The 24,941-nt window shown below is 36.4% G+C and overlaps 2 protein-coding genes across 2 annotated transcripts; one reads left to right on the top strand and one right to left on the bottom strand.

The window, feature by feature from the left end:
• Positions 1 to 3,844: 3,844 nt before the first annotated feature.
• Positions 3,845 to 17,183, top strand: LOC128246807 (Y-box factor homolog). Its single transcript, XM_052965259.1, has 7 exons — positions 3,845 to 3,985; positions 5,136 to 5,199; positions 5,518 to 5,641; positions 6,275 to 6,400; positions 8,257 to 8,401; positions 12,192 to 12,385; positions 15,441 to 17,183. Exons 1-7 carry the CDS (start codon positions 3,928 to 3,930, stop codon positions 15,504 to 15,506), a joined length of 777 nt encoding a protein of 258 aa, XP_052821219.1. The 5' UTR covers positions 3,845 to 3,927; the 3' UTR covers positions 15,507 to 17,183.
• A 4,218-nt stretch (positions 17,184 to 21,401) lies between these two features.
• Positions 21,402 to 23,800, bottom strand: LOC128246804 (uncharacterized). The gene is made up of 2 exons (XM_052965257.1): positions 22,934 to 23,800; positions 21,402 to 22,505 (listed from the first exon to the last, which is right to left on the bottom strand). Exons 1-2 carry the CDS (start codon positions 23,653 to 23,655, stop codon positions 21,821 to 21,823), a joined length of 1,407 nt encoding a protein of 468 aa, XP_052821217.1. The 5' UTR covers positions 23,656 to 23,800; the 3' UTR covers positions 21,402 to 21,820.
• Positions 23,801 to 24,941: the final 1,141 nt, after the last annotated feature.

The raw sequence follows: 24,941 nt of genomic DNA, 5'->3' as shown, positions 1-24,941 counted from the left end.
ATGAGAGATGTTGTTCAATGCGCGGCTACGCGTACAAGCGGCGGCTCTGAGGGCCAGGGAATAGACAGAAAAGATGAGAGATGTTGTTCAATGCGCGGCTACGCGTACGAGCGGCGGCTCTGAGGGCCAGGGAATAGACAGAAAAGATGAGAGATGTTGTTCAATGCACGGCTACGCGTACAAGCGGCGACTTTGAGGGCCAGGGAATAGACAGAAAAGAAGGAAGATATCGTGTCATACACCGCTACGCCTACGAGCGGTGGCTCTGAGGGCCATGGAATAGACAGAAAAGGTGACAGATATTGTATCATGCACGGCTACGCTTACGAGCAGTGGCTCTGAGGGCCAAGGAATAGACAGGTAGGAAAACAGATACCGTGTCATGCACGGCTATGCGTACGAACGGTGGTTCTGAGGGCCAAGGAGTAGACAGAAAAGAAGACCGATATCGTGGGATGCACGGTTATGCGTACGAGCGGCGGTTCTGAGGGCCAGGGAATAGACGGAAGAGAAGACAGATACCGTACCATGCACGGCTACGCGTAAGCCAACATACATAATAACATACATGTAAAATAGCAACATAATATCGCAAAGCGAGTAAGAATGGTATTAAGTTCAGATATTGATATCAAACGTTAGTAATAGTAGCTTCATCTTATGTCTAATGTTCTTTCAATTCAATCGTTTAGCATTTTATTAATTTAATACTATTCAATGTTCTCCATTACCCCAAAGACCTGTCCAAGACATATATTTAAATGAATAGATGGTGAATGAATTATAATGTATATCCTATCATACTTCATTGGTTTAAACAATATTTATTTCGATATAATATTTACAATTAGTTTAGATCTACAAATTTGAGCATAATCAAAATTAACAAAGACCAAATACGTAATGCATTGAAACAAAGAACATGTAAATAATGCACAAAACAATAGTGTACACAGAATTAAGAAGAAAGCCTTCAGGCGTATGATATGTCTGACCATACATACATCTGTCTTCTGTATCATACTATATTCTGACATACATCTGTCTTCTGTATCATACTATATTCTGACATACATCTGTCTTCTGTATCATACTATATTCTGACATACATCTGTCTTCTGTATCATACTATATTCTGACATACATCTGTCTTCTGTATCATACTATATTCTGACATACAAAACCAAGTATTTCAAAATCAAGGTCTAAAGCATTTGAATGTCGACATGCAAATATAACGAATATAGACAGCTATATTACTTATTTATTCATTTTACACCTGCTACTGTTATTAAGAAACCACAGTTGTTTTTTTTTCGAATTTGAAAGATTAAAGACATAAATTGAAACTTGATATGTCGCAAGACTTGATACAAAATGATTTTAGAAAGAGGCATGCTTTTGTAAATAGAAGTACACAATGTACTAATTCGTGTATGGTTCTTGGAGAAATAGGACGACTGCCATTGTGCATATCTTCTTTGTTTGCGTTTCTTTGTTTTTTCAGCAAAGTACTAGGTATTCTAAATAATGGTATGTGATGCTTCAGTCGCTAGATGATTAAGAACATACTTGTTGAGCTACACATATAAGGCATATATAGTGTCAACAAAATATATTGAAAATTGTTAAAAAGACAGAACTCAAAAACACCGTGCAACTGACGTTACCCCCAAAAAAATCTGACAGGTCCTACACAACTTACAGCGTTACAATACTTGTTTCTAAAAACACACAGTTTCAATGACAATATTACACGTTAATTATAGCAAACAGAAGTATAAATACACTATAAATATTATATTTCCTACGGACAAAAATGTCTTGCCATTTCATGATCGTGTTTTTCGCTGTCTTGGAAAGTTTGCGGATCATACTTGCCATATAAAACGTCGTGTTTTCCCGAATGATCGGGGAAACGACGAAATGTTGAGGAATCCAAATACATACTGGGAATCAATATAACAGGATGTCATTTTGCACCTATCCTTGTAAAAAACACATTTCCATTTCCCGATTACTTTTATGAAAATGCTTACCTCTGGTCGTGTTTTCAACCACAATCCTGCGTTATCCCACCACTAACCAACGTTACCTCCACGCTTTACCACGTAACGTTTGGACACTGTGTGTACGGTCTCATCCGACCCACGTAGGCGTAGCGCACACATAGGGCAGTAAATTTGCATACGTTGTCATTTTTCTACGTGTGTCAATTGTACCGGGGAGTGGTCACATCACCTGCGTCCATGTGTGTTACGTTGGTGACAAATCATCGCAGACCAGACATTTGCATGTCCATTTTTCACCATAGAAAATGAAGGCTACGCTGCATGGCGTCAGGAATCTTGAACAACTTGTGCCGTAGTGCGCGCGAGAAACCCGCGGTGGGCAATGTATATCCCAAAATTTCTACGTGGTTCCTCGGTTCGACTACGCGGGTCGGATAAGACCATGGCTCTAGTACAGAAACCACTGTTACCATGCAAATCACGTGACCATACGGATACTTAAAAAATATCGGTATTTAAAGATGGTAAATTATCTTTAATTTTAAATAGTGTTGTTGTTTTTTTTTCTTGGTATTTCAACCACATGCACCTTGATAAATTGAAAATTTGATCAAAACTATCCAAAAAGAGAAAGAAAGAAAAAAAGTTTATTTAGCTGAAATCCGACTTTCCGCCTGTCAGGGGAGATCACTGCGTACGATATTGCTATTATGTGTGCCATTTTGGATGACCTCCCTCTTCCTAATTATTTAAAAGCGCGTAAGGTTCGGTGTCCTCCCTCTATTTTAGGTCTTAAACGGTGGATTTAGTGTAAATTTGTTCAAATGTTTTTTCTCGGTTATTCAAATATAGATAATAAAAAATGGACACTATTAGCGGGGGTGCGCGCAGGATGCACCCGCCCAGCTGCCTTCCCAACACTTTCGGCGGTGGCCATGTAGTTTGCCAATTATAATTAAGTGACTTTATTTTCATTAATTTTCTTTTACAGTTATATATAAAATTTATTAAATACACTATTTATTCTATCTTAACTTGGTCCAGTTAAAACAATTCATCTTACTCCCAGTTTTAAAGCTGCACCCTCACAGATTGAACGTTTCGGCGACTCTTTTTTTCGTCTTGGAACGAACCAATTTATGCGAAAATGCATGGAAACCAATGATATACGATCGCAGATTTTTTATATTTAAGTTCAAAATTTGATGTTTTATGCAATTTTTTAAACCGTTAGTAACGCTTTTAGCCATACTGTAAAACATTAATTTCGAACGGAAATATGAAAATCTGCGATCTGATATTTTGTCAGCAGTCTTATATCACTGGTTGCAGATATTTACGCAAAAATTGGCTCATTTCAAGACAAAAAAAAGTTGTCAAAATGGTAAATCTGTGAGAGTGCAGCTTTTAATGAATAAATGTAGGCCAAATTCCTCTACTGGATCCTGAGACCGAGAACCAATATTTAACATTTATAATCCTACGTGTCGTACTTCCAGCTGGGACCAATAATTAGACTACCAAATAGACTAATTAAGTTTGTCATTGTAACGAATCGAAATGGTAACTGGGTCGAAATGGCACGAATAAGTATTTCATAAATGTTTTTTTCTATTACATACTAAACATATCTTATAAATGTATCTCTGCATGTCCCAGATTCATGGAATACTTGACGGTTCTGTCACCTTAAAAATTTATGATTCACATCTCGTTAATATCCGTAAATTAACGGAATTTACCGACTACGCAATTTTCATTATTTTCAATGAGCGTTCGGTATTTTCCGGCAGGGCCAAACCATTACGGAAGTAAAGCATGTCTCACCATGCCGCAGTGCGAGAACAAAGGGCAAGAAGAAAGATCGTGGTGACACCGACGGAAAGAATTCCGCCTTATTTTACCATCAAGGGCCATGTCCGACTCCGAAAGTCAACCGGAGAGGCCGGCAGAAGTTGAGAAAAAAATCCTAGGTAAGAATAACACTAAGTTTCTGTCAAAATTTGGAGAAAAACAAGTTTTTATTTTGACCTACCGGGTAGCGTGCCTTCAAACATGGCTGCCCCGACCACGTGTTTCAATTAATGAATGAAATAACTGAGAATTAGAGCAAATGGGTTTGGAAACGTGTGCATTATTTTCGTTATTTATTTTTAATTTATTTTATAAGATGCAGTGATCTATCGGAATATTTCATATCACCGCATAACTCGTCTGTTCACTAGAAGTAATTCGGCACACCCCGCCCACTTTTCATTTCATTTTGTGAATTACATTTGCAACATTACATTTTCTATTGATAAATCCTTTATCATATAAATCATCCACATTGTAGTGTGTGCGAGTTAGAACCAGCTGCGCACTTAGCTTAGTTGGTTTGAGCTCCGCACTAGTGTTCCAGCGGTTATAAATGGGTTCTAGCCCTATCCACCAGTCAATGGTAACCACGGCCCACAAGGCCCAGAGAATAGCGGGGACTTTTGACTTTCGGTCCAGCCAAGCCTGGGTAAAATCCCCACCCTGCAGTGACAAACTGATGGTAAAATCCCCGCCAAATGCCCCCGCACCTCAGGGGGCCTAGGTAAGGCCCATTCCTTGGTATATTTGGCACGAAGACAAAACCACCGCATTCACCAGGCACTGCAGGGCCACCAGGAAGGTAAAAACACGGCCCATTTCCCCGGTATACACCTGGACTTTGGGAGGGGGGTGGTTTCAATTGACTGGTGCACTACATGAAGTGGGAGCCCCATGAAGAGCGCTATTTCTCTTAAAATTACCATTCTTTTGTTTTGTCAGAATTCAAACGCAAGAGTGTCTGGATTGGCCTTGAGGCTTAATGGGGGATGAGTGTAGTGTGTTTCTGCCCATTTAGCTCAGTTGGCGACAGCTTTATGCAACTGTTCTTGCAGTTTGAACCCCAAAATGGACCCTCTTTTCCACATAAGCTAACTTCAAATAGAAAAAGTGCAGCTGAGATTTGTAGAAACCACACTGGGTGGTCTTTTCCTCCCTAAGGTTTACTATTAAATGAGAAATTGCAGGTGAGGTTTGTCGAAAATGAAGTGTAAATTTTAAAATCCTACGCTCAACTTGTTCACCTTTAAACCATTCTTCTTTCAGCCACCAAAGTAACCGGCAGTGTAAAATGGTTCAATGTTAAAAGTGGATATGGCTTCATTAACAGGTAAAGAATGAACGATTGGTAGTCTTGTTTTACAAGGGGTTTGTACTTAAATAGTTAATTAAACACCACTACCTGACTATCCATGAATGTGTTGGCTCCTTAGGGGTTTATTTGTGTTAAGTTGTGGTGCTTAATGCAATAATAATAATAATAATTTGACGCCCAACCCGGAAGACTGTCAACTGTGTAAATACTACAAAAAATGGTACGACCCCTATGTTAAAAGTTTGGGAAAAATAATCTACTAAAATCATATCAAAACAGCTGAAACAATGATTCATTTCGCGGAGTAATGGATTATGAATTTGTTATATTCAGAGACGACACAAAGGAAGACGTTTTTGTCCATCAGACGGCCATTACGAAGAACAACCCCAGGAAGTATCTGAGGAGTGTGGGAGATGGCGAGAAAGTTGAGTTTGATGTCGTTGAGGGAGAAAAGGTGGGTATTTGATAAAAAAAAATCCTAACTAACCAGGGCCCATGATAACGATCAGTCTCAAGTCTCAGAAAAGCATTTTTATGAAGGAATATAAAAATCATCTTCATTCCCTTGTATTACAAAAAAAGTGTATTGAAATAAAAGCAAAACATTCACATAGTTTTAGTAAAATGATTTAACAAACTTTAACATCAATTCTTTTCTGGAGAAAAAAACTATAAAATTAATTTAATTATTTTAAAAAGTTTTGCGACTTGAGAATGTTCATAATCACTGCCCAAGTTGGCTTGATGTGTTGCACAAGCGAGACGCTGTTAAAATCTCATTGGCATTGAATTAACCAGATGAGCATTGTGAATTACAACTGTTCATTTGGAACCTTTAATTTGATAATATTTTTTATAATTGAAAAACCTTTGCGTCAAAAATTATTTTGCCTACTATGCAGAACAGAACAGAAATTTTATTGGACTTAAGCATAAAAGCTCATCGTCATTTGCAAAACTAGTTTTTAAGTTTAATGTAAGTTTTTTTAAAAGAAAATTGATTGGCACATCATCATGGATCATATCTGTGAAGCAATTGTAGTTGTGTACTACAGTTCATAAAATGAAATGATATTTCCTTCGGCAGGGCAACGAGGCATCCAATGTCACCGGACCTGAAGGCACACCAGTACAGGGCAGCAAGTACGCCGCGGACAGGAGGCGTTACCGTCGTCAGTGGTACCCCCGCAGGAGGCCCGAGAATGGAGGAGAGGTAAGATCTTAAGCAAAAAAGTATACATGATTTTTCTGAAATTAGATATGCAAAATAATTAACTGCTATACTAAGGCTGCGCACGATAATTTTGTTCCTCAGTGCTCTAAAACACTAAAAATTAGCCACCTGATCTTGCAATAGACAATTAAACATAATCCAGATCAGGATATTTTGTTAAACTCCCTTTAAAAGTAAGAATTTTAAATAAAATGGCATGTTATTCCGAAATTATGCTTGGCTGTTGATTATCTAAAGTTATATGCTAGTTAAAGAAACAAGGCATGATGAGATCAATTTTCCTAAGACCCCCATAGAATGTTTATTTAAAGTCCTATATATGATGATTAGAAACATTTTCTCAATGAGCTATTTACGGACAAAACAAAAAAAGTGTATGAAGTTATTCATGTATTAGGACCCAAGTAAAATAAGAGACCCCCTCCTGAGTGTCTTTGAAACCAAAGCTGAAAATTCATAGGGAAAATCTCCTTTAACCTTCATAACATGCCAGTTAGAAAGCAAGGTATGATGAGATAAAAGTGTTGGATTCCCCTACACGAGAAACCCTGAGTGAGAAAAAACACTCTGACCTTGTTATGGTTTAAAACAATATCGTCAAAAAGTTGACAGTGTTAATCATTTGATTTGTTCAACCAAATGTTAGAATGTTTTTCTTATCCTTTCCCTTGAACCAAGTCCTCATATTTTGCAAATACCTGTTCCAGGGCCATGTTTTGGATGGACTTGTATTCATTAGAAACATTTCACAAATAACAGTTGATAGGATAAATCAGAAGTATCAATTTGATGAAAATATTACATTAAATTTATATGTACGTTTAAATAAATCTGGCTTCAGTGTTGACAAACATTTCTAATCTTGCAAAACATGATAGATATAAGTAAACTAGTAGATAACAGAATCTGTGCATAATTTGAAATTCGTCTAAAATCATGGCAAATTGTAAGATTATACTTTTTGTTTACGTTATTATTTTACTACAAATATATCTGTGATACATCATACAGAGAGGTACTACCTCAAAGTGTGTGACATTTTTAGATCTAACTGATCTTTAAAAATGAAATCTCCAAGTTTAGTTTCCATTTTTATTGAAGAATAAGTTTATTTTTGCATGCACAGTTTCGTTATTAAGCTTTTACTACATTGGGTGTTTTGTTAAGACTATTATGCCTGAGGCTTGTAATGATATAGTCATATAAATTATGCAAATAACACTTTAATCTTAAGAAACTTAAATTGATAATCTTAAGAAACTTAAATAAAAACAGATTTTTCACAAAAAATTATGCTTCGTTGTTAATTATCTCAGTCATTGAAATTAAGGCTTTTGGATGAGTAAGTCCTGCTATATAAAATTTGCGGGCTTGTGTTAACCTTGACCACTGTTATCTTCGGCAAAATGTTGGTGAGAAAACAAGGTATGATGAGATATTGAGTGTTGGATTCCCCTACACGAGAAACCCTGAGTGAGAAAAAACACTCTGACCTTGTTTTCATTTAAAACGATATTGACAAAGAGTTGACGTGTGTTAACCATTTGGTTCGTTCAATCCTAGTGTCAGAAGTTTTTGTTATCCATTCCATTGAACCAGGTCCTCAAATGTTACATATATACCTTCACTGTATTGAAGGACAAGTTGGTGATGGGGCGAAAATACGTCGGCATGTTTCATATAGTTCCCAGAAACTCTAGTACTACTACAGCTTCGTCTAAATGTTTTTCACAAGCACAATGTTTTTCACAAGCACAATGTTTTTCACAAGCACAATGTTTTTCACAAGCATATATTCCTATTATCGGGTCCTCATATTTAAATGTCTATTGTAGGGCGAGGGTGATGAAAGAGAGGAAATGAACGGACAGGGAGGTCGCCCACGGAGACCGTATTACCGCAACTACTACCCAAGGGGTGGATTCCGAGGAGGGTACAGGGGAGGACCACCAGGGCCTCCAGGACAGATGGTTCATCCAGGTAACTAAAGTCCTGCTCTAACCATGACATGTGTAGGATTTTTTGAGGCTTTTATGTAGTGTTTGTTCAGCTATGATCCTATTGCCAAATGGTCATATTTTACCAATTTGAATCATTTGGGTGAAAATGCTCCAATTTTGGCCATAGGTTACCACATTTGATAGGTACTTCTAAAATCTTTGTATAGAAAACTTCAGGCAGACCAAAAAATGTGTGTAATCTAAAAATAGGGTTATGTTGTCAAGTATTCTAAAGCCGGATTTTTGTGTCCAGAATATGTGTAGCACTTGCTAGAAGACATGAGCACTGTGATGGAGACAAGTAATGATGAGATGTTTAGTGTTGGATTCCCCTACACGAAGACCAGTGAGTGAGCAAAAACACTCTGAACTTGTCCCTCTGTCTTGTAGTGTTGAAATCACAGGGTGATATCACAAGCCTTCCAAATCAACACATGCAGGGTTCGAATTTAGACTCGCATACTCGCAAAATGCGAGCGACATTTGGAAATTGCGAGTGACTTTTATTCAAGCTCGCAAAATTCTGCGAGTGGCGTTTTCTAGACCACAAAATTTTAAAAGGAAAGTAGAATAAACATGAACTTAATTCCGCTACGTAGTCGAGTGTAAACAGCCTATAAGTGGCATGTTTACACTACCGGTATAAGGAAGGCAGTACGGAGTCACGCTCTAGTAGGTTTTCAAAAATAGAACAAATACTGAAAAGGCCAAGTTTTATCTCGAATCTTTCCGGGATGCTTCGAGGCGTGCATAATACAAAGTTAATACGAATGACGTAATCACCTAGCTCAATCATTGGCTAAATTTAGCGCTTTCGCGCACTATATATGTAAACCCCATCATCCTTTGAATATATTTCCGCCCAACTGTCAAAATGAATAGACTTCGTTGATCGATATATTTCATGATCCAAAGTATCCACGCTACATTTACTGTTGCTTTTTTATTTTAAATTTATTATTTTATTGTTTTTAATATTTATAGACTTAATGAAAATACCCGATGGCGAGGGTAAATATACAAAGTGAACAATGTCAAATTATTGGACAGCTTTGTTATCAAAAAGCTGCCAGTATCAGATGAGTCTTTTCATACCCCCCCCCCCCCCCCCCAAATAGAATAAGCCATCAACAAGTTCTAGTAGTCGAGTCACTCAAGATTGATACTTTTTAATATTCATAATATGTCTTAGGTGTTAATTTCTACTTTAATTAGACAATATTATAAGGGAATAAAGCAAATAATAAAATTGCAAGTTGATTTTTCATTTTGCGAGTTGCCTCAAAATGCACTCGCAAAATTTTGCGAGTGCTCCTCAAAGCTAAATTTGAACCCTGACATGCTTGCAATTCATGCATTAGTGAGGTGATTGAGGGGCTTTCTCATATTTTTAATACTAAATAGCTGTTGGAAGTGTTGAGGTTATTGTTCGAATGAAAAATCCAGAAATATTCAATACTTAAACTTTGTAAAGCAGTGGACGAAATTTCTTGACCAAAATATTTTACTTCTAAAATTGGTGTTTTGTTATCATTTTCAAAGCTAACATTGATGTATATGTTCAAGCTTTTAAATCTTGTATTAAGTAGATTTGACAAGTGTTTAAAGATGTATAAATGTTAATTCATTACCAAGCATATTTGCTGTTGATGAAATGGCTCAAAGAAGTTTTAGTTTTTCAAAGAAGTAAAAATGAAAGTACATGTAGAAATGTAAAGACACGAGGTGTGACGAGATTAAAGTGTTGGATTCCCCTACACGATGAATAGTGAGTGAACAAAAACACTCTAACCTTGTCCATTTGTCTTGTTAAATCAAGTAAAGGCTTTATCAGGGTTCTGTTTTTTTTGCATATAATAGTGTTATGAAACTTAATTCTTAGGTGTCTATTAATAAATTGCTAGATTCTCTCTCGCCTGCCCCTTTTTTTTCCGCCGCTCTTTAAATTGTATTGACGCTAATAAAAATGTTCTGTATTTGCCTATCGGTCTAGTACTGTCCAGGAAAGGCGTTTATTCATACCTATGGTGTCGATGTATAACATTCACATGTAAAAAAGGTGAATTGTTAAGTAAGAGCATGAACTCACATTTATCGTTGGAACAGTCGTCTCAAAAAAAATAAAAACACCCCCTGCCCCCATGTAAAAAAAAAATGAAAATCTAGCAATTCAAATTGTTTGTCCTTAAATCTTGTGCATTAAATACAGTGATTTAAATATTTCTTCTTTTGTGTATGATAAGGAATTAATCATAGAGTGCTGATCTCCTGAATTTCTGGTCAATCTTCTGAAATTTGTGTAAAAGTGGGTAATTTGACAGACTCCAGTGAGAAAATAGCAAGTGTAACACTGACAATCAAATTGATGTTTACTAGCTAATACACGAGGAATGAAGAGATAAAAGTGTTGGATTCCCCTACACGAGAAACCCTGAGTGAGAAAAAACACTCTGACCTTGTGTTCACCATAATGTTGAATCTTGAAGGCCCTAAGAGTTGGGCTCCTGGAGTCCCTTTAGTTTTAAGAAACAAGGCATGATGAGATATTAAGTGTTGGATTCCCCTACACGAGTAACCCTGAGTGAGAAGAAACACTCTGACCTTGTGAGATTAAGCGCCATAAGTTCACACACCTGGGCTCCCTTAAGTTGAGACTCCAGTGAGAAAGTAGCAAGTGTCTTACACTGACAATCAAATTGATGTTTACTTGCTAATTAAAATACACAAGGAATGAAGAGATAAAAGTGTTGGATTCCCCTACACGAGATATGCTGAGTGAGAGGTAACACTCTGACCTTTGTGTTGACCATAATGTTGAATGATAAAGGCCCAAAAATTTGGCCTCCCGATGTCCTGTTAAAAAGCAAGGTATGATGAGATATTAAGTGTTGGATTCCCCTACACGAGAAACCCTGAGTGAGAAAAAACACTCTGACCTTGTTGGCTGGTATTTAAAGGGACTAAACACCAGATGGTTCCAAAATCGGCAAATTCAGCTTTTCCTCAAAACAAGCCTAGAATTGTCACTAATAGCTAGTATGAGGCCATTGATCTAAAAGAAAATTTTGTCGCTGTCTCAGGCTCTCAGGCCTAAAAAAATAATTGTTTTTCATTTTTTTTTCAAACCTGACTATAAAAACGGTAGGGTCGGCGCCTATTCCGTAGGTAGGGTCGGGTAACCCGAACCAAATGTATTTTTTTTTTAGGCCTCAGCTGAGTTGACCTCTTTTAAGTATGGCATAATGACGCTTATTTTCTGGTTTATAGTGTGTGTTTTACCATGTAAAAGTCACATGATAAGTAAAGAAGCCTATACTGATGCTATTTAACATTTTCAAATTGAAAAGAAATATGCAAACTTTTCGAAAGATACATGTTTTGATAGCAATGTGATACATCAGTAAATAAGATTGAATGTGTTGTACACATTATGATATCAATTCCATATCAGTTCTTGACAAAAAAAATTGCAGTTGTACTATCTGGTTTCTAGTCCCTTATGTCCTTAATTAGCATTCAGATTGTTTGCAAGCAGATCATATGAAACCAGTGTATTGATGCCAGAAAATGTTTTTTTGCTGAAAAATGTTGCAACTTGAAATGACGAGATTTTATGTGTTGGATTCCCCTACACGAAGAGCAGTGAGTGAACAAAAAACACTCTGAACTTGTTGCAGCAATTTTTTTCAGAAGAAACATAACATGATTACTTATTATCTTTATGGTTTATTAATGGCTGGAAAACAATTGTTAACCATAAATTATTTCAGGTCCCATGGGTCCACCTGCTGGACGTCGCCCATTCTACCGCCGTTTCTACCGTGGCGGGCCAATGAGGGGTGGATTTGGCGGATACGCGCCTGGGCCCCAGGGGTACTACGGAGGACCCCCTGGAAGGTTCATGGGCCGAGGCAGGGGACGCGGTCGTGGACGTGGCAGGGGAAGGGGAGGTTACCGGCCCAGGGTAAATAATATTTGCAGCTTTCATTGCATTCTCTTCAGTTGACAAAAACACATTATGTTTATTAGAAGTTCTGTTAAAAAATATATTACGTTTAGTATTTATGGTGAGGGTCATTTGTTTTTCGCAGAAAAGCTAGATAGTTTTAAGTACTTCAGGTTGACAAGTTTTAAGTACTTTGGGTTGATGAGTCCTAAGTACTTTGGGTTGACAAGTCTTAAGTACTTTGGGTTGATGAGTCCTAAGTACTTTGGGTTGACAAGTTTTAAGTACTACGGGTTGACACTTGCATGAAAACAATTTGGTATAGTTTTCAAACTTTTAGTAAACAGACTTTTGATAACTATATATAGATGTATAGTATAAGATAAAACACATTTATTGATTCATTAATACCATATAAGTGTCCGAAAAGTAAGAAAAACGGTCACTAAAGCAATTATTTCTACATGTTTAACACGACTAATGAGGATGGTCTTGTAGGCTAAAGCACATCTATTGACAGTGGTGTACGGAATTTGGAACATGGAGGGCTCATCCTAGGCGGAAATTTGAGGGAGAAGGGAACTTCTCGCTTCTGACTTTAAAACTGGCAATCATACTGAAGCCAATTTCGAACACTGTACTGATTTGCTCAACTTGAGACAAGTGTTAAGAGAAGTGTAAAGCACTGTTAAGCCTTGCTTAACATTCATGTTTCAATGACAGTGATTAATTTGTAATAGTAATTTGTAACCCAAAACATTACTCCAAATGTGCCAAAAAATTTATACTCATAACCAGTGTAGGGTGTAAAATTGGATTTACCTGGTGAAAAAAAACTAAGAGTCAGGCCTAAATTAAAATTAAGTTTGTTTGCCCTTTACCGACCGACCCGAAAAAAGCCGCCGACCCAAAATATTTTATTGCAAAATTCGTGAGAATATTTTTATGCCCCCTTTTGAAAAAAGTGGGGTATATTGTTTTGCACATGTCGGTCGGTCGGTCGGAATACCAAATGGTTTCCGATCAATAACTTGAGAACGCTTTGACCGAGGGACCTCATACTTGGTATGTGTATTGGTCATCACCAGCAGATGAACCCTATTGATTTTGAGGTCAGTGGGTCAAAGGTCAAGGTCAGTGTGACCTTTACATGAAAAACGGTTTCCGATCAATAACTTGAGAACGCTTTGACCCAGGAACCTCATACTTGGTAGGTGTATTGGTCATGACCAGCAGATGAACCCTATTGATTTTGAGGTCAGTGGGTCAAAGGTCAAGGTCAGTGTGACCTTAACATGAAAAACGGTTTCCGATCAATAACTTGAGAACGCTTTGACCCAGGGACCTCATACTAGGTAGGCTTATTGGTCATGACCAGCAGATGAACCCTATTGATTTTGAGGTCAGTGGGTCAAAGGTCAAGGTCAGTGTGACTGTAAGCTGAAAAAAGGTTGCTGAAAAAAGGTTTTCTGATTGTCCATATTTTATTTAAGTGTCCAAATCCTACTAACAATTTGGCTCCCAAGGGGGCATAAATGTTTCACTAACATCTCTTGTTTTTTTCAATTTTGCAGTCACGATTTGTTTTCGCTGTTTTTTCGCCGTTAGTTTAGTTTATTTTCTTTCCGCTCAATCGTTGGGTTCTTTAAATCAATCAAGACAAAAGAAGCGCTTGTTGTACGTTTTGTGAATGATTTGCAAGCGTCTAGAAAACAGTTCATCATCATGGCGTCCATATTAACATTTTGTTACAGTGTTTTTATTAATATTGATGGTAAATTAAATCAAATTGCGAAAAATAAAATAAGTTCTTTCGAGTCCACTAACACATGGGAAGATGTATTATCAGACTTCATGAATAAGGCAAACGTAACATTACAAAAAACGGATTCCGTTACAATTTCCGTTTGCAAAAACAGCACCGATGTCGAAAGTTTCCATCCAGACATTTCTGAAAGTATTTCGGTGCTCAATACCTTTGACTGTTCGTTGAAGTATGTTACTTACAATATAAAAAGAGAAAGTGATATCAATGATCAGAACAACAATGTTGACGGTGACGAAGCTTCCCACTCGAATGCATTCACCATGATGATGCAGGGGGAAAGCTTTGTGAATAAATAACATTTAAAATCCCTGCTTTTTAAAGTAAATATGGTATAGATATTCCAGGTGTGATGCATTGATGGACCATGCTTGATATGAAATTCTTACATATTCCCCCAAATTTATATGATCAGAACGGAAGTTTCTTTATACCTCACAATAATTACACTGCCATTTATACAAACACTGCTGCAACATGTTTGGTCATACATGTCACTCTTAGAATGTTGTCAAGGTCAGAATTCCAAATCAAGCAATAATACTCTGCCATCTGACAGAGAGTTTAACATTTAAAAGTAACAACACGAGTTCTATCAAAATTAATTTATTTTGCATATATAGTTAAAACATGCCTCCCTCCCCCTTTTCTACAGACTTGGGACTGTCTTGCACTCTTCTAGTATGATAATGTATGGGGTGTAAAATGACTAGCAGTGAAAAGATTGAAAAACCACATCCAGAAATGCCAATATTACACATTTGTGTCTAGATCTACAATCATGCAAGAAGTTAGTGCAAGGTGGGGTTAAAGCAAAGTGTCCTGCATGTACAGTAAAGCATATCAATACAGCATACATTTATATATTGAAGTACAGTCAAGCTTACAAATATATATTACAACACACGACAAGGTGGATAAATACAGAAATGAGGTGAACCATGCATATAAAGCTATATATCATTTAATAATAATTTAAACATTAAAATGCATTCCCATATATTAATGTAATGGTTGCAACAATATGGTTCATCCACCAGAAAAAATAAAAAAGGTCAAACATACAAACACCAGTTTTTGTGTTCAAGATCAAATTCTAGAAAAAAATAAAATATTTTTCCTACCTACCGACCCACCTCTAAAATTTAGGGTCGGTAAAGGGCAAACAAAGAATTTTTTAATTGTGGCCTCATTGTCAAAATTATTAATTCCAAATAGAATTGAATTCTGTATTTTTGTTTTATGCAGGATGATGAAAGGAACAACGGCCAGGAAGGTCAGAACGACTCTGGTGCCGAGGATAAGGCGGAATAAATGCTGGGAACCATTCCACATGTACAATGACCTGGTACCATCTGGATCTTTCAACAGCTGGGAACCAACCTACTTTTGTTTTCTATAATAGAAAAATCTATAAATAGACTCTAATTGTACATGTGAAGATTTTCTTTTCTTAAAATAGATTTTTTGTGTCTTAAAATAGTGTATGTTTGAGGGACGAAGAAAAAAAATCTAGCTCTTTTTTTGGAACTTTTACATGGCAAAGAATTTTTTGTCAACAAAGGGCGAGCTAGATTTTTTTGATAAGGCCAGAATTAACTATGGGTTTCTATTGAAAATGCATGAATATTTCTCCAGCAGATCAAAAGATGAAATGTTGGACATGCATACGCATATTCAAAATGTTCCCCTTGGTGAATTTAAAAATCTTTGCCAACTTTGTAAACATTATGGACTCACTATTAGAATATTATTTTAATCAAAATTCTAGATAAATTGTAAAGGCAGGGTTTAAAATCCTAGCATTCTGCAATAAATCTATTGTTTTGAATGAATGCCAACCGTTGCAACTTGTTAAAACACTAGTGCCAATGTTAAAAATACATGAGCATTGACATCCACCAATATTGTGCACCTTTGCAAGGTTGGCATTCAACATTAATCCCTACCAAAACCATTGAAACTAAAAAAAACTAACATTGGTTTTTGCGGGAATTGTTTTTGATAAGGAAATTGGAAACGTCTTTTATCTATTCATGTGCTGTTTGTTAGTGATTTATACTTTTTAAATAATCCAATTTTCTTATTAAAATTTGTTTTATAGATACAGTGATTAGCAAAAATCATGCATTTTTACAGCAAAATGAATTTCCATCTCAAAAATTTACGCTGTGTCTATAGAACATGCAAGATTTTCATGTTTCGATGTTCTTTTAATGAATTGTACTTTAACTAGATGCAACGCTTGAAAAGTAACTGCTCGAAGTTTGTATTGTTTTATCCTCGAAACATGAAAATCTATGAAAAAAACATCCTGGTTTACAAAAGAAGCATATAAATAATTGCCCTAGCAACAGCGTCACAAGATATACAAGTGAATAAACAAACAGCAAATGTCTTGTTATAAGCCAACAAGACCCCTTTCCCGAAAAATTCTTTCAAAGCAAACTGCATATAACAGCAGGAATGAAATTGCAGTTTTACAAGAAATTCCTCAAATGTCGGGAAAGTGGAGGAGGGCAATTAGTTTATTGAATGGAAAGGCCGCTACCATACTTACATGTATTCTTATTCCTATGTGTGATCATTTGGCACCACATCTATTGAGGAAAATATTTATTGAGATTAATTCCAGATGAATTAAGAGAAAAATCAAAATGCGGCTTATTGCCATCTTTTCTGATATGAAATATGAAATTTTATTTATAAGGATACATAGATTTGGTGTGAAATTCTGCTTGTAACCAACTAGTAGTCAATTGAACAAAAATTCAAACCTGTTCTTGGAGATGTGCCATGAGGGTTCCATGTTTTCTGCTATAATCAGACTGTATTCGTTTTGAGTAGCTAGGTATCATGGTTCGTTTATGGCACCTCTCTTTAGTGCATAATAAAGCGCTGTTTTTTTATACGTTTATTTTTTAACAGCTATTTGCAATCATCAAATATGTATAGGACAGGGTTTTGAAAATAAAAAATCTGCATGGAATACATGTTTCTTTGTTATTGTTTTCTCCTTGTAAGAGGTTGTATGCTGTATATTTTCCACCAATTTAGGCCTTCTAAGGATGGATATAAATAGTGTGTGTTTAAGAATGCAATATGCAGAACACATGCTTGAACTGAGATTTAATGGAACTTGTAACATGTGCAGAATCTTGCAAGGTTAACTCGGAAGTTTATGCAACTGCCAAAAAGTGTTCGATCCAGGTTTATTTCGGGTGATGCGCGTGTGTGTGATCCCAGTTGTGTTTTAAAAATCGGGTTATATGTCAAAAACCCTTGTTGACATTCCTAAGACCACAACTTCTGCCGAAATTTCATGAAACATGGTCAAAATTTGAGTTGCTAGGTCAAGCATTTATATTTATGTCTCTCCCATTCATGGGGAAACATTGTTTTTGCCCTGTTCGTCCGTCACTACGTCACACTTCGTTTCCGCTCAATAACTATAGAACGCTTAGAGTCAGGAACTTCATACTTGGTATGCTAGTTGGTCATACTAGTAGATGACCCCTATTGATTTTGAGATCAGTAGGTCAAAGGTTGCCGTGACCTTAAGGTGAAGAACAGTTACCGCTCAGGAACTAAAGAACACTTGCAACCAAGTGCTTAATACTTGGTTTGCAAGTTGGTCATGTAGATGATCCCTCTTGATTTTGTTATCAGCAGGTCAAAGTCACAATGACCTTGAGTAGAAAAATGGTTTCGGATCAATAAATGAATAACGTTTGCGCCCAGGAACTTCATACAATGCAAACTTTGTTTACATTTTCCAAGATCAATCAACAACACTTTTTTCTCTTCACTATTTTATACGGATGAATAAACCAAACTTCACTGTTGGTTCGTATCCAGTCCAAAATTACAAATATCATGTCCATCATTTATTTTTACTCAGCTACGGCCACACAATAGGGGAGACAAACGGTTTTTTTTTTTCAAAAAAAGCAATCTCTAGTTATTCAAGCAAACATACCTGTAACTCGGATTCATGTTCTGGCTATACACTTGCAAGTAAGCAAGATGTCCAAAACAAGCTTTTAACTGAACATGACACATTTTGTTCTAGTTTTATTGTGACACTTGGACAGCACGCGTCTTTGAAATCAATTTGATGTGCATATTTATAGGTCACATTGGGTCAAAAAGTATGTCACTTGGTCAAATGTTCGAAAACTGTTTACAGTCGATAGGCAACTCATCCACAATCCTCGTGTGAAAATTTGTCTAAAAGTTTGCATATTTGAAATCATTTCAAATTCGATTATAGGACATTCTGGTCAACCGGTCCAATTAAGTCAGGCGAATGATTTCACATTTAGCTACCAATCTTAAATTACTCCAGAATGTGTCTCTCAAATCTAGGACAAGTACGAATGTGAGCCATGTAAGGTCACACAATAGGCCACTCTTTTAGTTTACACGTTCTCCCATGCAGCTGTAACGTTACGGTGTGGGTTTTTGTTCTTATGCAAGGTGAAGGATGCCGGATGAAATGTAGGTCAAATTAATCCACAATTTCTACCAATCTTTGTGAAAGTTGGTTAAAAAGTAGGTCACTTAAATTTTCCTTGAAAAACTCTTGATGCAATAGTTTTTGCTGCATAAACCTAGGTCAGCATAGTAACTTATTGTGTGGAAATTCAATTAGCTATAGGTTGAAGAGCGATGTAGAATTGGCATGACCCTCGTATCTACACCATTACGTAAAGGCCGATCCATGTTGCTGAAGGCAAACGTTGCAATTCTGTAAATAGGGATTGAATCATTGTTTCTACAGCCTTGGAGAAAAGAGTTCGAACAGCATAAATCCATGGTGTCGAAAAAAATGCACCAGTCAATTGTAACCAAAGACCCCCCCCCCCCCCCCCCCCCCCCCACACACACACACACAGGTCCGCAGCCAACCCCGGGTAAAATCCCCTATATTTTGCGCGAAGACAAAGCCACCGCATTCACCCGGCATTGCGGGGCCAGTTGAAAGGTAAAACACGGCCCATTTCCCAGGTATACCCACGGACGGGGGGGCGGGGGGGGGGGGGGGGGGGCTATGGTTACAATTGACTGGTGCATAACTGGTTTTATAAAGGGCATTACACAGAGCACAACTGGGTGGGGAAGGCTAAAAATTAAAATGTATCAGAAGTTCATTTTATTAAATTTTTAGGAACCATCTTTTTCAGAAGTAGAACATATATACATCCTTTGCGCTGTATGTTGGGGTAATAAAGAGTTGACCAAATTTTACAAAATATTTTTTTAGATTTTGGATCAAAAAGGCATTCGCATTTTTTTTTCGGAAAAGTCTATTTTACACAAAAATGTATGAAGACATTTCCGTAAAAATGCAAATGTTTTTTATTGAAAATTTGATAAAATCTTTTTCATAAAAACTGCTCAACTCCCAGTTAAAACTACAAATGTTTAAACAGGTGATTTCATTATGCTTGCTAAATATTGAACCTCAAAACCAAATAAAACTTATTTTTTTAAACATTTTTTGTTTTGGTCCTTTAATCCAACGTTTGCAGTGTGAAAGGCCATTAAGTGGTTCAATAAGAAGCTCGCGCATGCGCACCGGCTAGTGTGTATACATGCATTTCATTGTCAAAACTTATTAGTAAGTCAGCATTTGTTTTTGGTCGTCTGCTCCGGCCTTCCGCCTTAATTGTTTAGAAGACCAAATGTAAACACAAATTAGTACATAAAAGTGCGCCCCACTAAAGTTATCCAAGTGAACTTTTATTGAAATGTTAAGTTCATTTTGAGGAGTGAATGCGAAAATATCCTAAGAGACTTTAAATTAAGAAGAAGATACAACCTTTTCGCTTTCACCCCTCGAATTTTGCAAGCAGCAGATCGAATAGCAGTACTAAGAATTAATAGCACTTAATGAAAACCATGGAAGGTGAAACACTATAATTTTAATAGAAATAAACGATGACATCATAGTAAAGAAAACATACATGAATACTGCTTTCTATTTATCTCTAACGTAAAACAGGATCAACCTATTTTCACTATTTTCGTTTTAATATAGATTATGTCGTTTTCTCCTTTAAAAAGTAATGTGGGTTTTAAATGATGATCAGGATAAACTATGCATTGCTTTATAAAATCAAGTTTAAAGATTGAAATATGATATAATTATTTAAATCAGTTACGCTGAAGATATTTCAATAAACGTGGGCTTGTTGAACACATGAAGCAGTAAAATACGCGTGGTATGTCGAGATTTTGACTCTGCTCTTTAAAGCTGCACACTCACAGATTGGCCGTTTTTACAACCTTTTTAATTTTGATCTTAGAATGAGTATTTTTGCGTAAATATCCTGCAAATCAGTGATACAAGACTGCTGACAAAAGATCAGATCGCTAATATTCAAAATTATATCCTTTCTAAAATTGATGTTTTATGGCTTAAAACGTTTAAGTAACGGTTTAAGAAAAATGCATTAAACATATTTTTTTGAAATTTGGAAAAAATCTGCGAACATATCTTATCAGCAATCTTTTATCACTGGTTTCCATGCTTTTTCGCATAAATTGGCTCGTTCCAAGAAAACAAATAAAAAACTTGTGAAAACGGCCAATCTGTGAGAGTGAAGCTTTAAATACCAGGAAATTTAAATTGAGGTTATGATTGTATTCAAATATGAGAGTGATTTTCATTTCTAAAAATAGCCATGCGTTGTTTACCATTATGTGTCTGGATTGCATCACATCAATTTTACTTAATAACTCGGATTCTAGATTAAAACAGAATAAATTTAAGGTATTAAAGGCCTAGTTTAAGTCTTTTATAAGTGACCCCTCATTCATGTATAGTACAAAACTTCTTTGTATTGATCTTTATTGCCTTGTGCTGTCTATCAGGTCTCCTATCTGAGTATCATGCTGTACAGTTCTGGCGGTTTTATTATAGAAATGGACAAAACATCTTTGATTATTTATTTTTTTCAAATGACAAAATTACAATAACTTAAAATAAGAATAAAAATTATGTTATACAAAATAACCAATTAATATGAGTTAACCAGGATGCTTCACAATTTGGATATAACAATGGTGGCTATGCATTTAAAATGGACTCAAATTTTTATGTTATATAACTACTAGTATTTAAAGGCCTAGTTTAATCCTTCTATAAGTGCCCCCCCCCCAAAAAAAAACAAAAAAAAAAAAAAAAAAAAAAAAAAAAAAAACAACAACAACAAACAAAAACAAAAAAAAGTGCAACAACAAAACTTGTATTGTACACAACCTCTGTGTATTGATCTTAATTTAATTCCCAATTCTGTCTTATCAGATCTCTGATCTGAATATCCTGCTGTGCAGTTTTAGAGATTTTATTATTGAAATGGACTCTAAATGGCCCTAAGCCAATTAACAAATAAACAGGAATTTGGCCCCTACTGTGACATCAGTGCAATTAGCAGGAGACGCACAGCAAAGAATTGTCATGCCAAACATTCCTTAATCTAGGCCTTTAAAGTATCAGCCCTAAATGGACCTTAGCCAATAAACTAATACAATGGAAATGGCCCCTATTGTGACACCAGTACAATAACCAGGTTGATGCACAAGAGGGGATAATCATGCTAAACATTCCTTAAACTAGGCCTTTAAGTAGGGTCATCCTCGCAATAATCGTCTCCTAAAAGCTCCTGAATCATTTCCCCAACACCTTGATCAGCTTTCTGTATTTCATATTGTTCACGTTTGTTATTAGGGCTAGCTGTCAGTTCGGAAATAAGTTCACTGATATTTGGTAATTCCTTAGACCAGTTATTTTCCCGGGCAAGTTTTTCCGCTTCTGTGGCATGAACCATGGCTAAATCTATATTCCCATCCCTTCTATGATATTCCGCCTTCCCGACCAGAAATAGCATCATTCTCCGTTTCTCCATACCGTCCCATATTTCGCCGGATTCTATAAAATCTATAGCCCCTTTCGCAGTTTTAATATCTTCTTCCGTCGTTTCAACATTTTCTAACCTTTCCCCAAACAAGCCCAAACCTAACCGACAGTAAACCATCTTGATTAAAAACATTCTCAGATAATCTCGCCTAATACCTTCATTTTCCTCATTAAACTGGCTTATGCCTTTATCAATGGTGTTGAGCAATTCTCCTTTCAGCGTTTCTGTAGGACTGTGTGCATATTTCTGGAATAATAGGTTGGTTTCTATGTAGAAGACCATCCCCGTGTCCTTGCCGGGAACCACCCTCTCCGCGTGCTGTTTGGCGAACTGCAGGTGCGCAAGACCTTCGTCCAGAGTCGTTGTCATGGAAACAGCCGAACCGAACCTAGCAATCAGTACGAAAACTTATTTTAACTTTTTTGGTAAAACTTGTTGAGAAGTTTAATGTTATAACCCTTAATAATAATGCATTTAATATAACAAATCAGACATATATGTATACATATATAATGGACTCAGAAAACAAAAGCAATGTATATCTCAATTATACGTTACACGTGCCTGCATGTGTTTTTTACTGTTTTAAAGGGACGTACATATGTTGCAGAGGCGGATCCAGGATTCAGCATAAGAGTGGTCACACTTAAGTGGCGCACTTAAGGACGAAAGGCACCCCGAACACATTCTCTCAACATGAAATAAGGGTTTGGGGCTCCTGATTTTGGCGGGCTAACTTTAGTCTAAAACAATTTTTCCACATTAGAATGTTTTTCGTAAAAACAAACAATAATCGCTAATATTTAGATAACATACCTGGCACAGAAGGTCATACTGCTTAACACCGGGTCACTCGTGTACGGTATCACCGCTTGCATTTGTTCGAACACATCACCCGAACCTAACTCAGTTTGATACTGCAGACGTTTTGCCTCAATGCCAATGTCCAGCGAAACAAACATCATGTCCGCCAGCTCCATCCTTTTCAGAATTGGCCTATTGGCATCAAGTTTGAACTTCTTATATTTTCTTTCTATAGCTACACGGAGGTCATGAAATTGTTCTAAGTGTCCATCATGCGGAAGTTTCTTGAGTTTATGCGAAAACATTGTCATTCTCCTTTTTGTCGAAGTGTGGGTTTCTATTTTTCTGACCGTTTCCAAAATAATATCGTTTGTCTTTCCTTTGTTTTCATCATCCGAATATTTGTCCTGATTTCCTTGCGTTGTTTCTTCTATATTTCCATCGTCTGCGATTAAGTCCGATTCAAGCTTATCCGCGACGAAACTGAAAACTCCTTTATGTCTTAATGCTTTCAGAAAACCACCAAATGTACACCGGCTGTCTTCCGCCGTTATGAACAAAAGCAGTCGCTTGCATTTGTGACTAGTTGTTCTTTGAATTTCGTCTAATTCCTCGAACTGTTCTCTTGAAAGTAAATTTTCTTGGAAAAGAATTCCTGTTATTTCCAGAGGAATCAAATTTTTCATCAAGTAATCAAAATTATGCCGTATTACTTTCTTTTCGTTCGCGTTCATATTTGATTTTGAGAGTACGCAATTAAACACAATTAATGAGGAAGTTATTGGTATCGCATTTACATGTACTTAGATTATTGTTCTGCATGTCTAAATAAGACAATAACTGTCAATTACTACTGCTAGATTAAGTTATTTATCAAGTTTTAACTGCTTTTTATTGCAATATTGGATTTATATTTAAAGATCTAATAAAACAGCTCATGCTATGTTGTAAGGCCAATGCATAAAATATTGATTTCAAAGTGTTTTTTTAAAGTTATTTTCTCGAAATTGTTTGATTGCAAAATCTGATTCATTTTGGTAGTAACAGTCAGAGAAAGTGAAAACATTGTTTTCGGGCATCTTGATTGTTATATGCTTTGCGGTGGTTTAAAGAGATTTATCAGTGAAATAAAATGAAATTTCACTGTTTCAAACAGCGAAAATATTAATTTGATATTGTGGTAGTGGTAGTGACATGGACATTGGTGGTGGTAGAAGTAGTAGTAGTAGTAGTAGTAGTGGTAGTGGTAGTGTTGATGGTAGTGGTGGTGGTAGTGGAGTGGTACTGGTAGTAGTAGCAGCAGCAGCAGTAGCAGCAACAGTAGCATAAGCAGCAGCAGCAGTAGTAGTAGTAGTAGTAGTAGTAGTAGTAGTAGTAGTAGTAGTAGTAGTAGTAGTAGTAGTAGTAGTAGTAGTAGTAGTAGCAGCAGCAGCAGTAGCAGTAGCAGTAGCAGTAGTATAGTAGTAGTAGTAGTAGTAGTAGTAGTAGTTTGTAGCAGCAGCAATAGTAGTTATGTTCAAAATGCCACAACCCCAGTTTCTGGAGTCGCAGAACAGCTTTAAAGTAATGCCAGTACCTTCATTATTTTAAAAAGATTGCCTTGCGACGATATTTGTAATAAATAGTCTGAATTTTGTTTGATTACTGTAAAATTATGACTTTTCAGAAAAATTCGCAAAAACATAGTTTGAAACATGTGAATATAAACGACATTTCATTTTCTGATTTGTTTTGCCTTTTAAAATGTAATTAAATCCGAGACCATCCCTGGTTGTTCATGGAGTTTAAGATTTTTTTTTGTATGCAATCGACTACCCTGCTTTCAAAGAGGGGTGTCGATCGATGTAAATACCTATGATATCATTTTCTTATGCAATGCCTTTCGCTGTTATAATTTACTTCCCGTTAATGGTGCGCCTACTTCTACTCATTCAATGCCTTTCGCTGTTATAATTTACTTCCCGTTAATGGTGCGCCTACTTCTACTCATTCTATACACACTCCCTGTGGCAGATTTTAC

The sequence above is a fragment of the Mya arenaria genome, chromosome 9, assembly GCF_026914265.1.
Source record: "Mya arenaria isolate MELC-2E11 chromosome 9, ASM2691426v1".
NCBI lineage: Eukaryota > Metazoa > Mollusca > Bivalvia > Myida > Myidae > Mya > Mya arenaria.
This window is presented reverse-complemented; position numbering and strand designations above follow the sequence as displayed.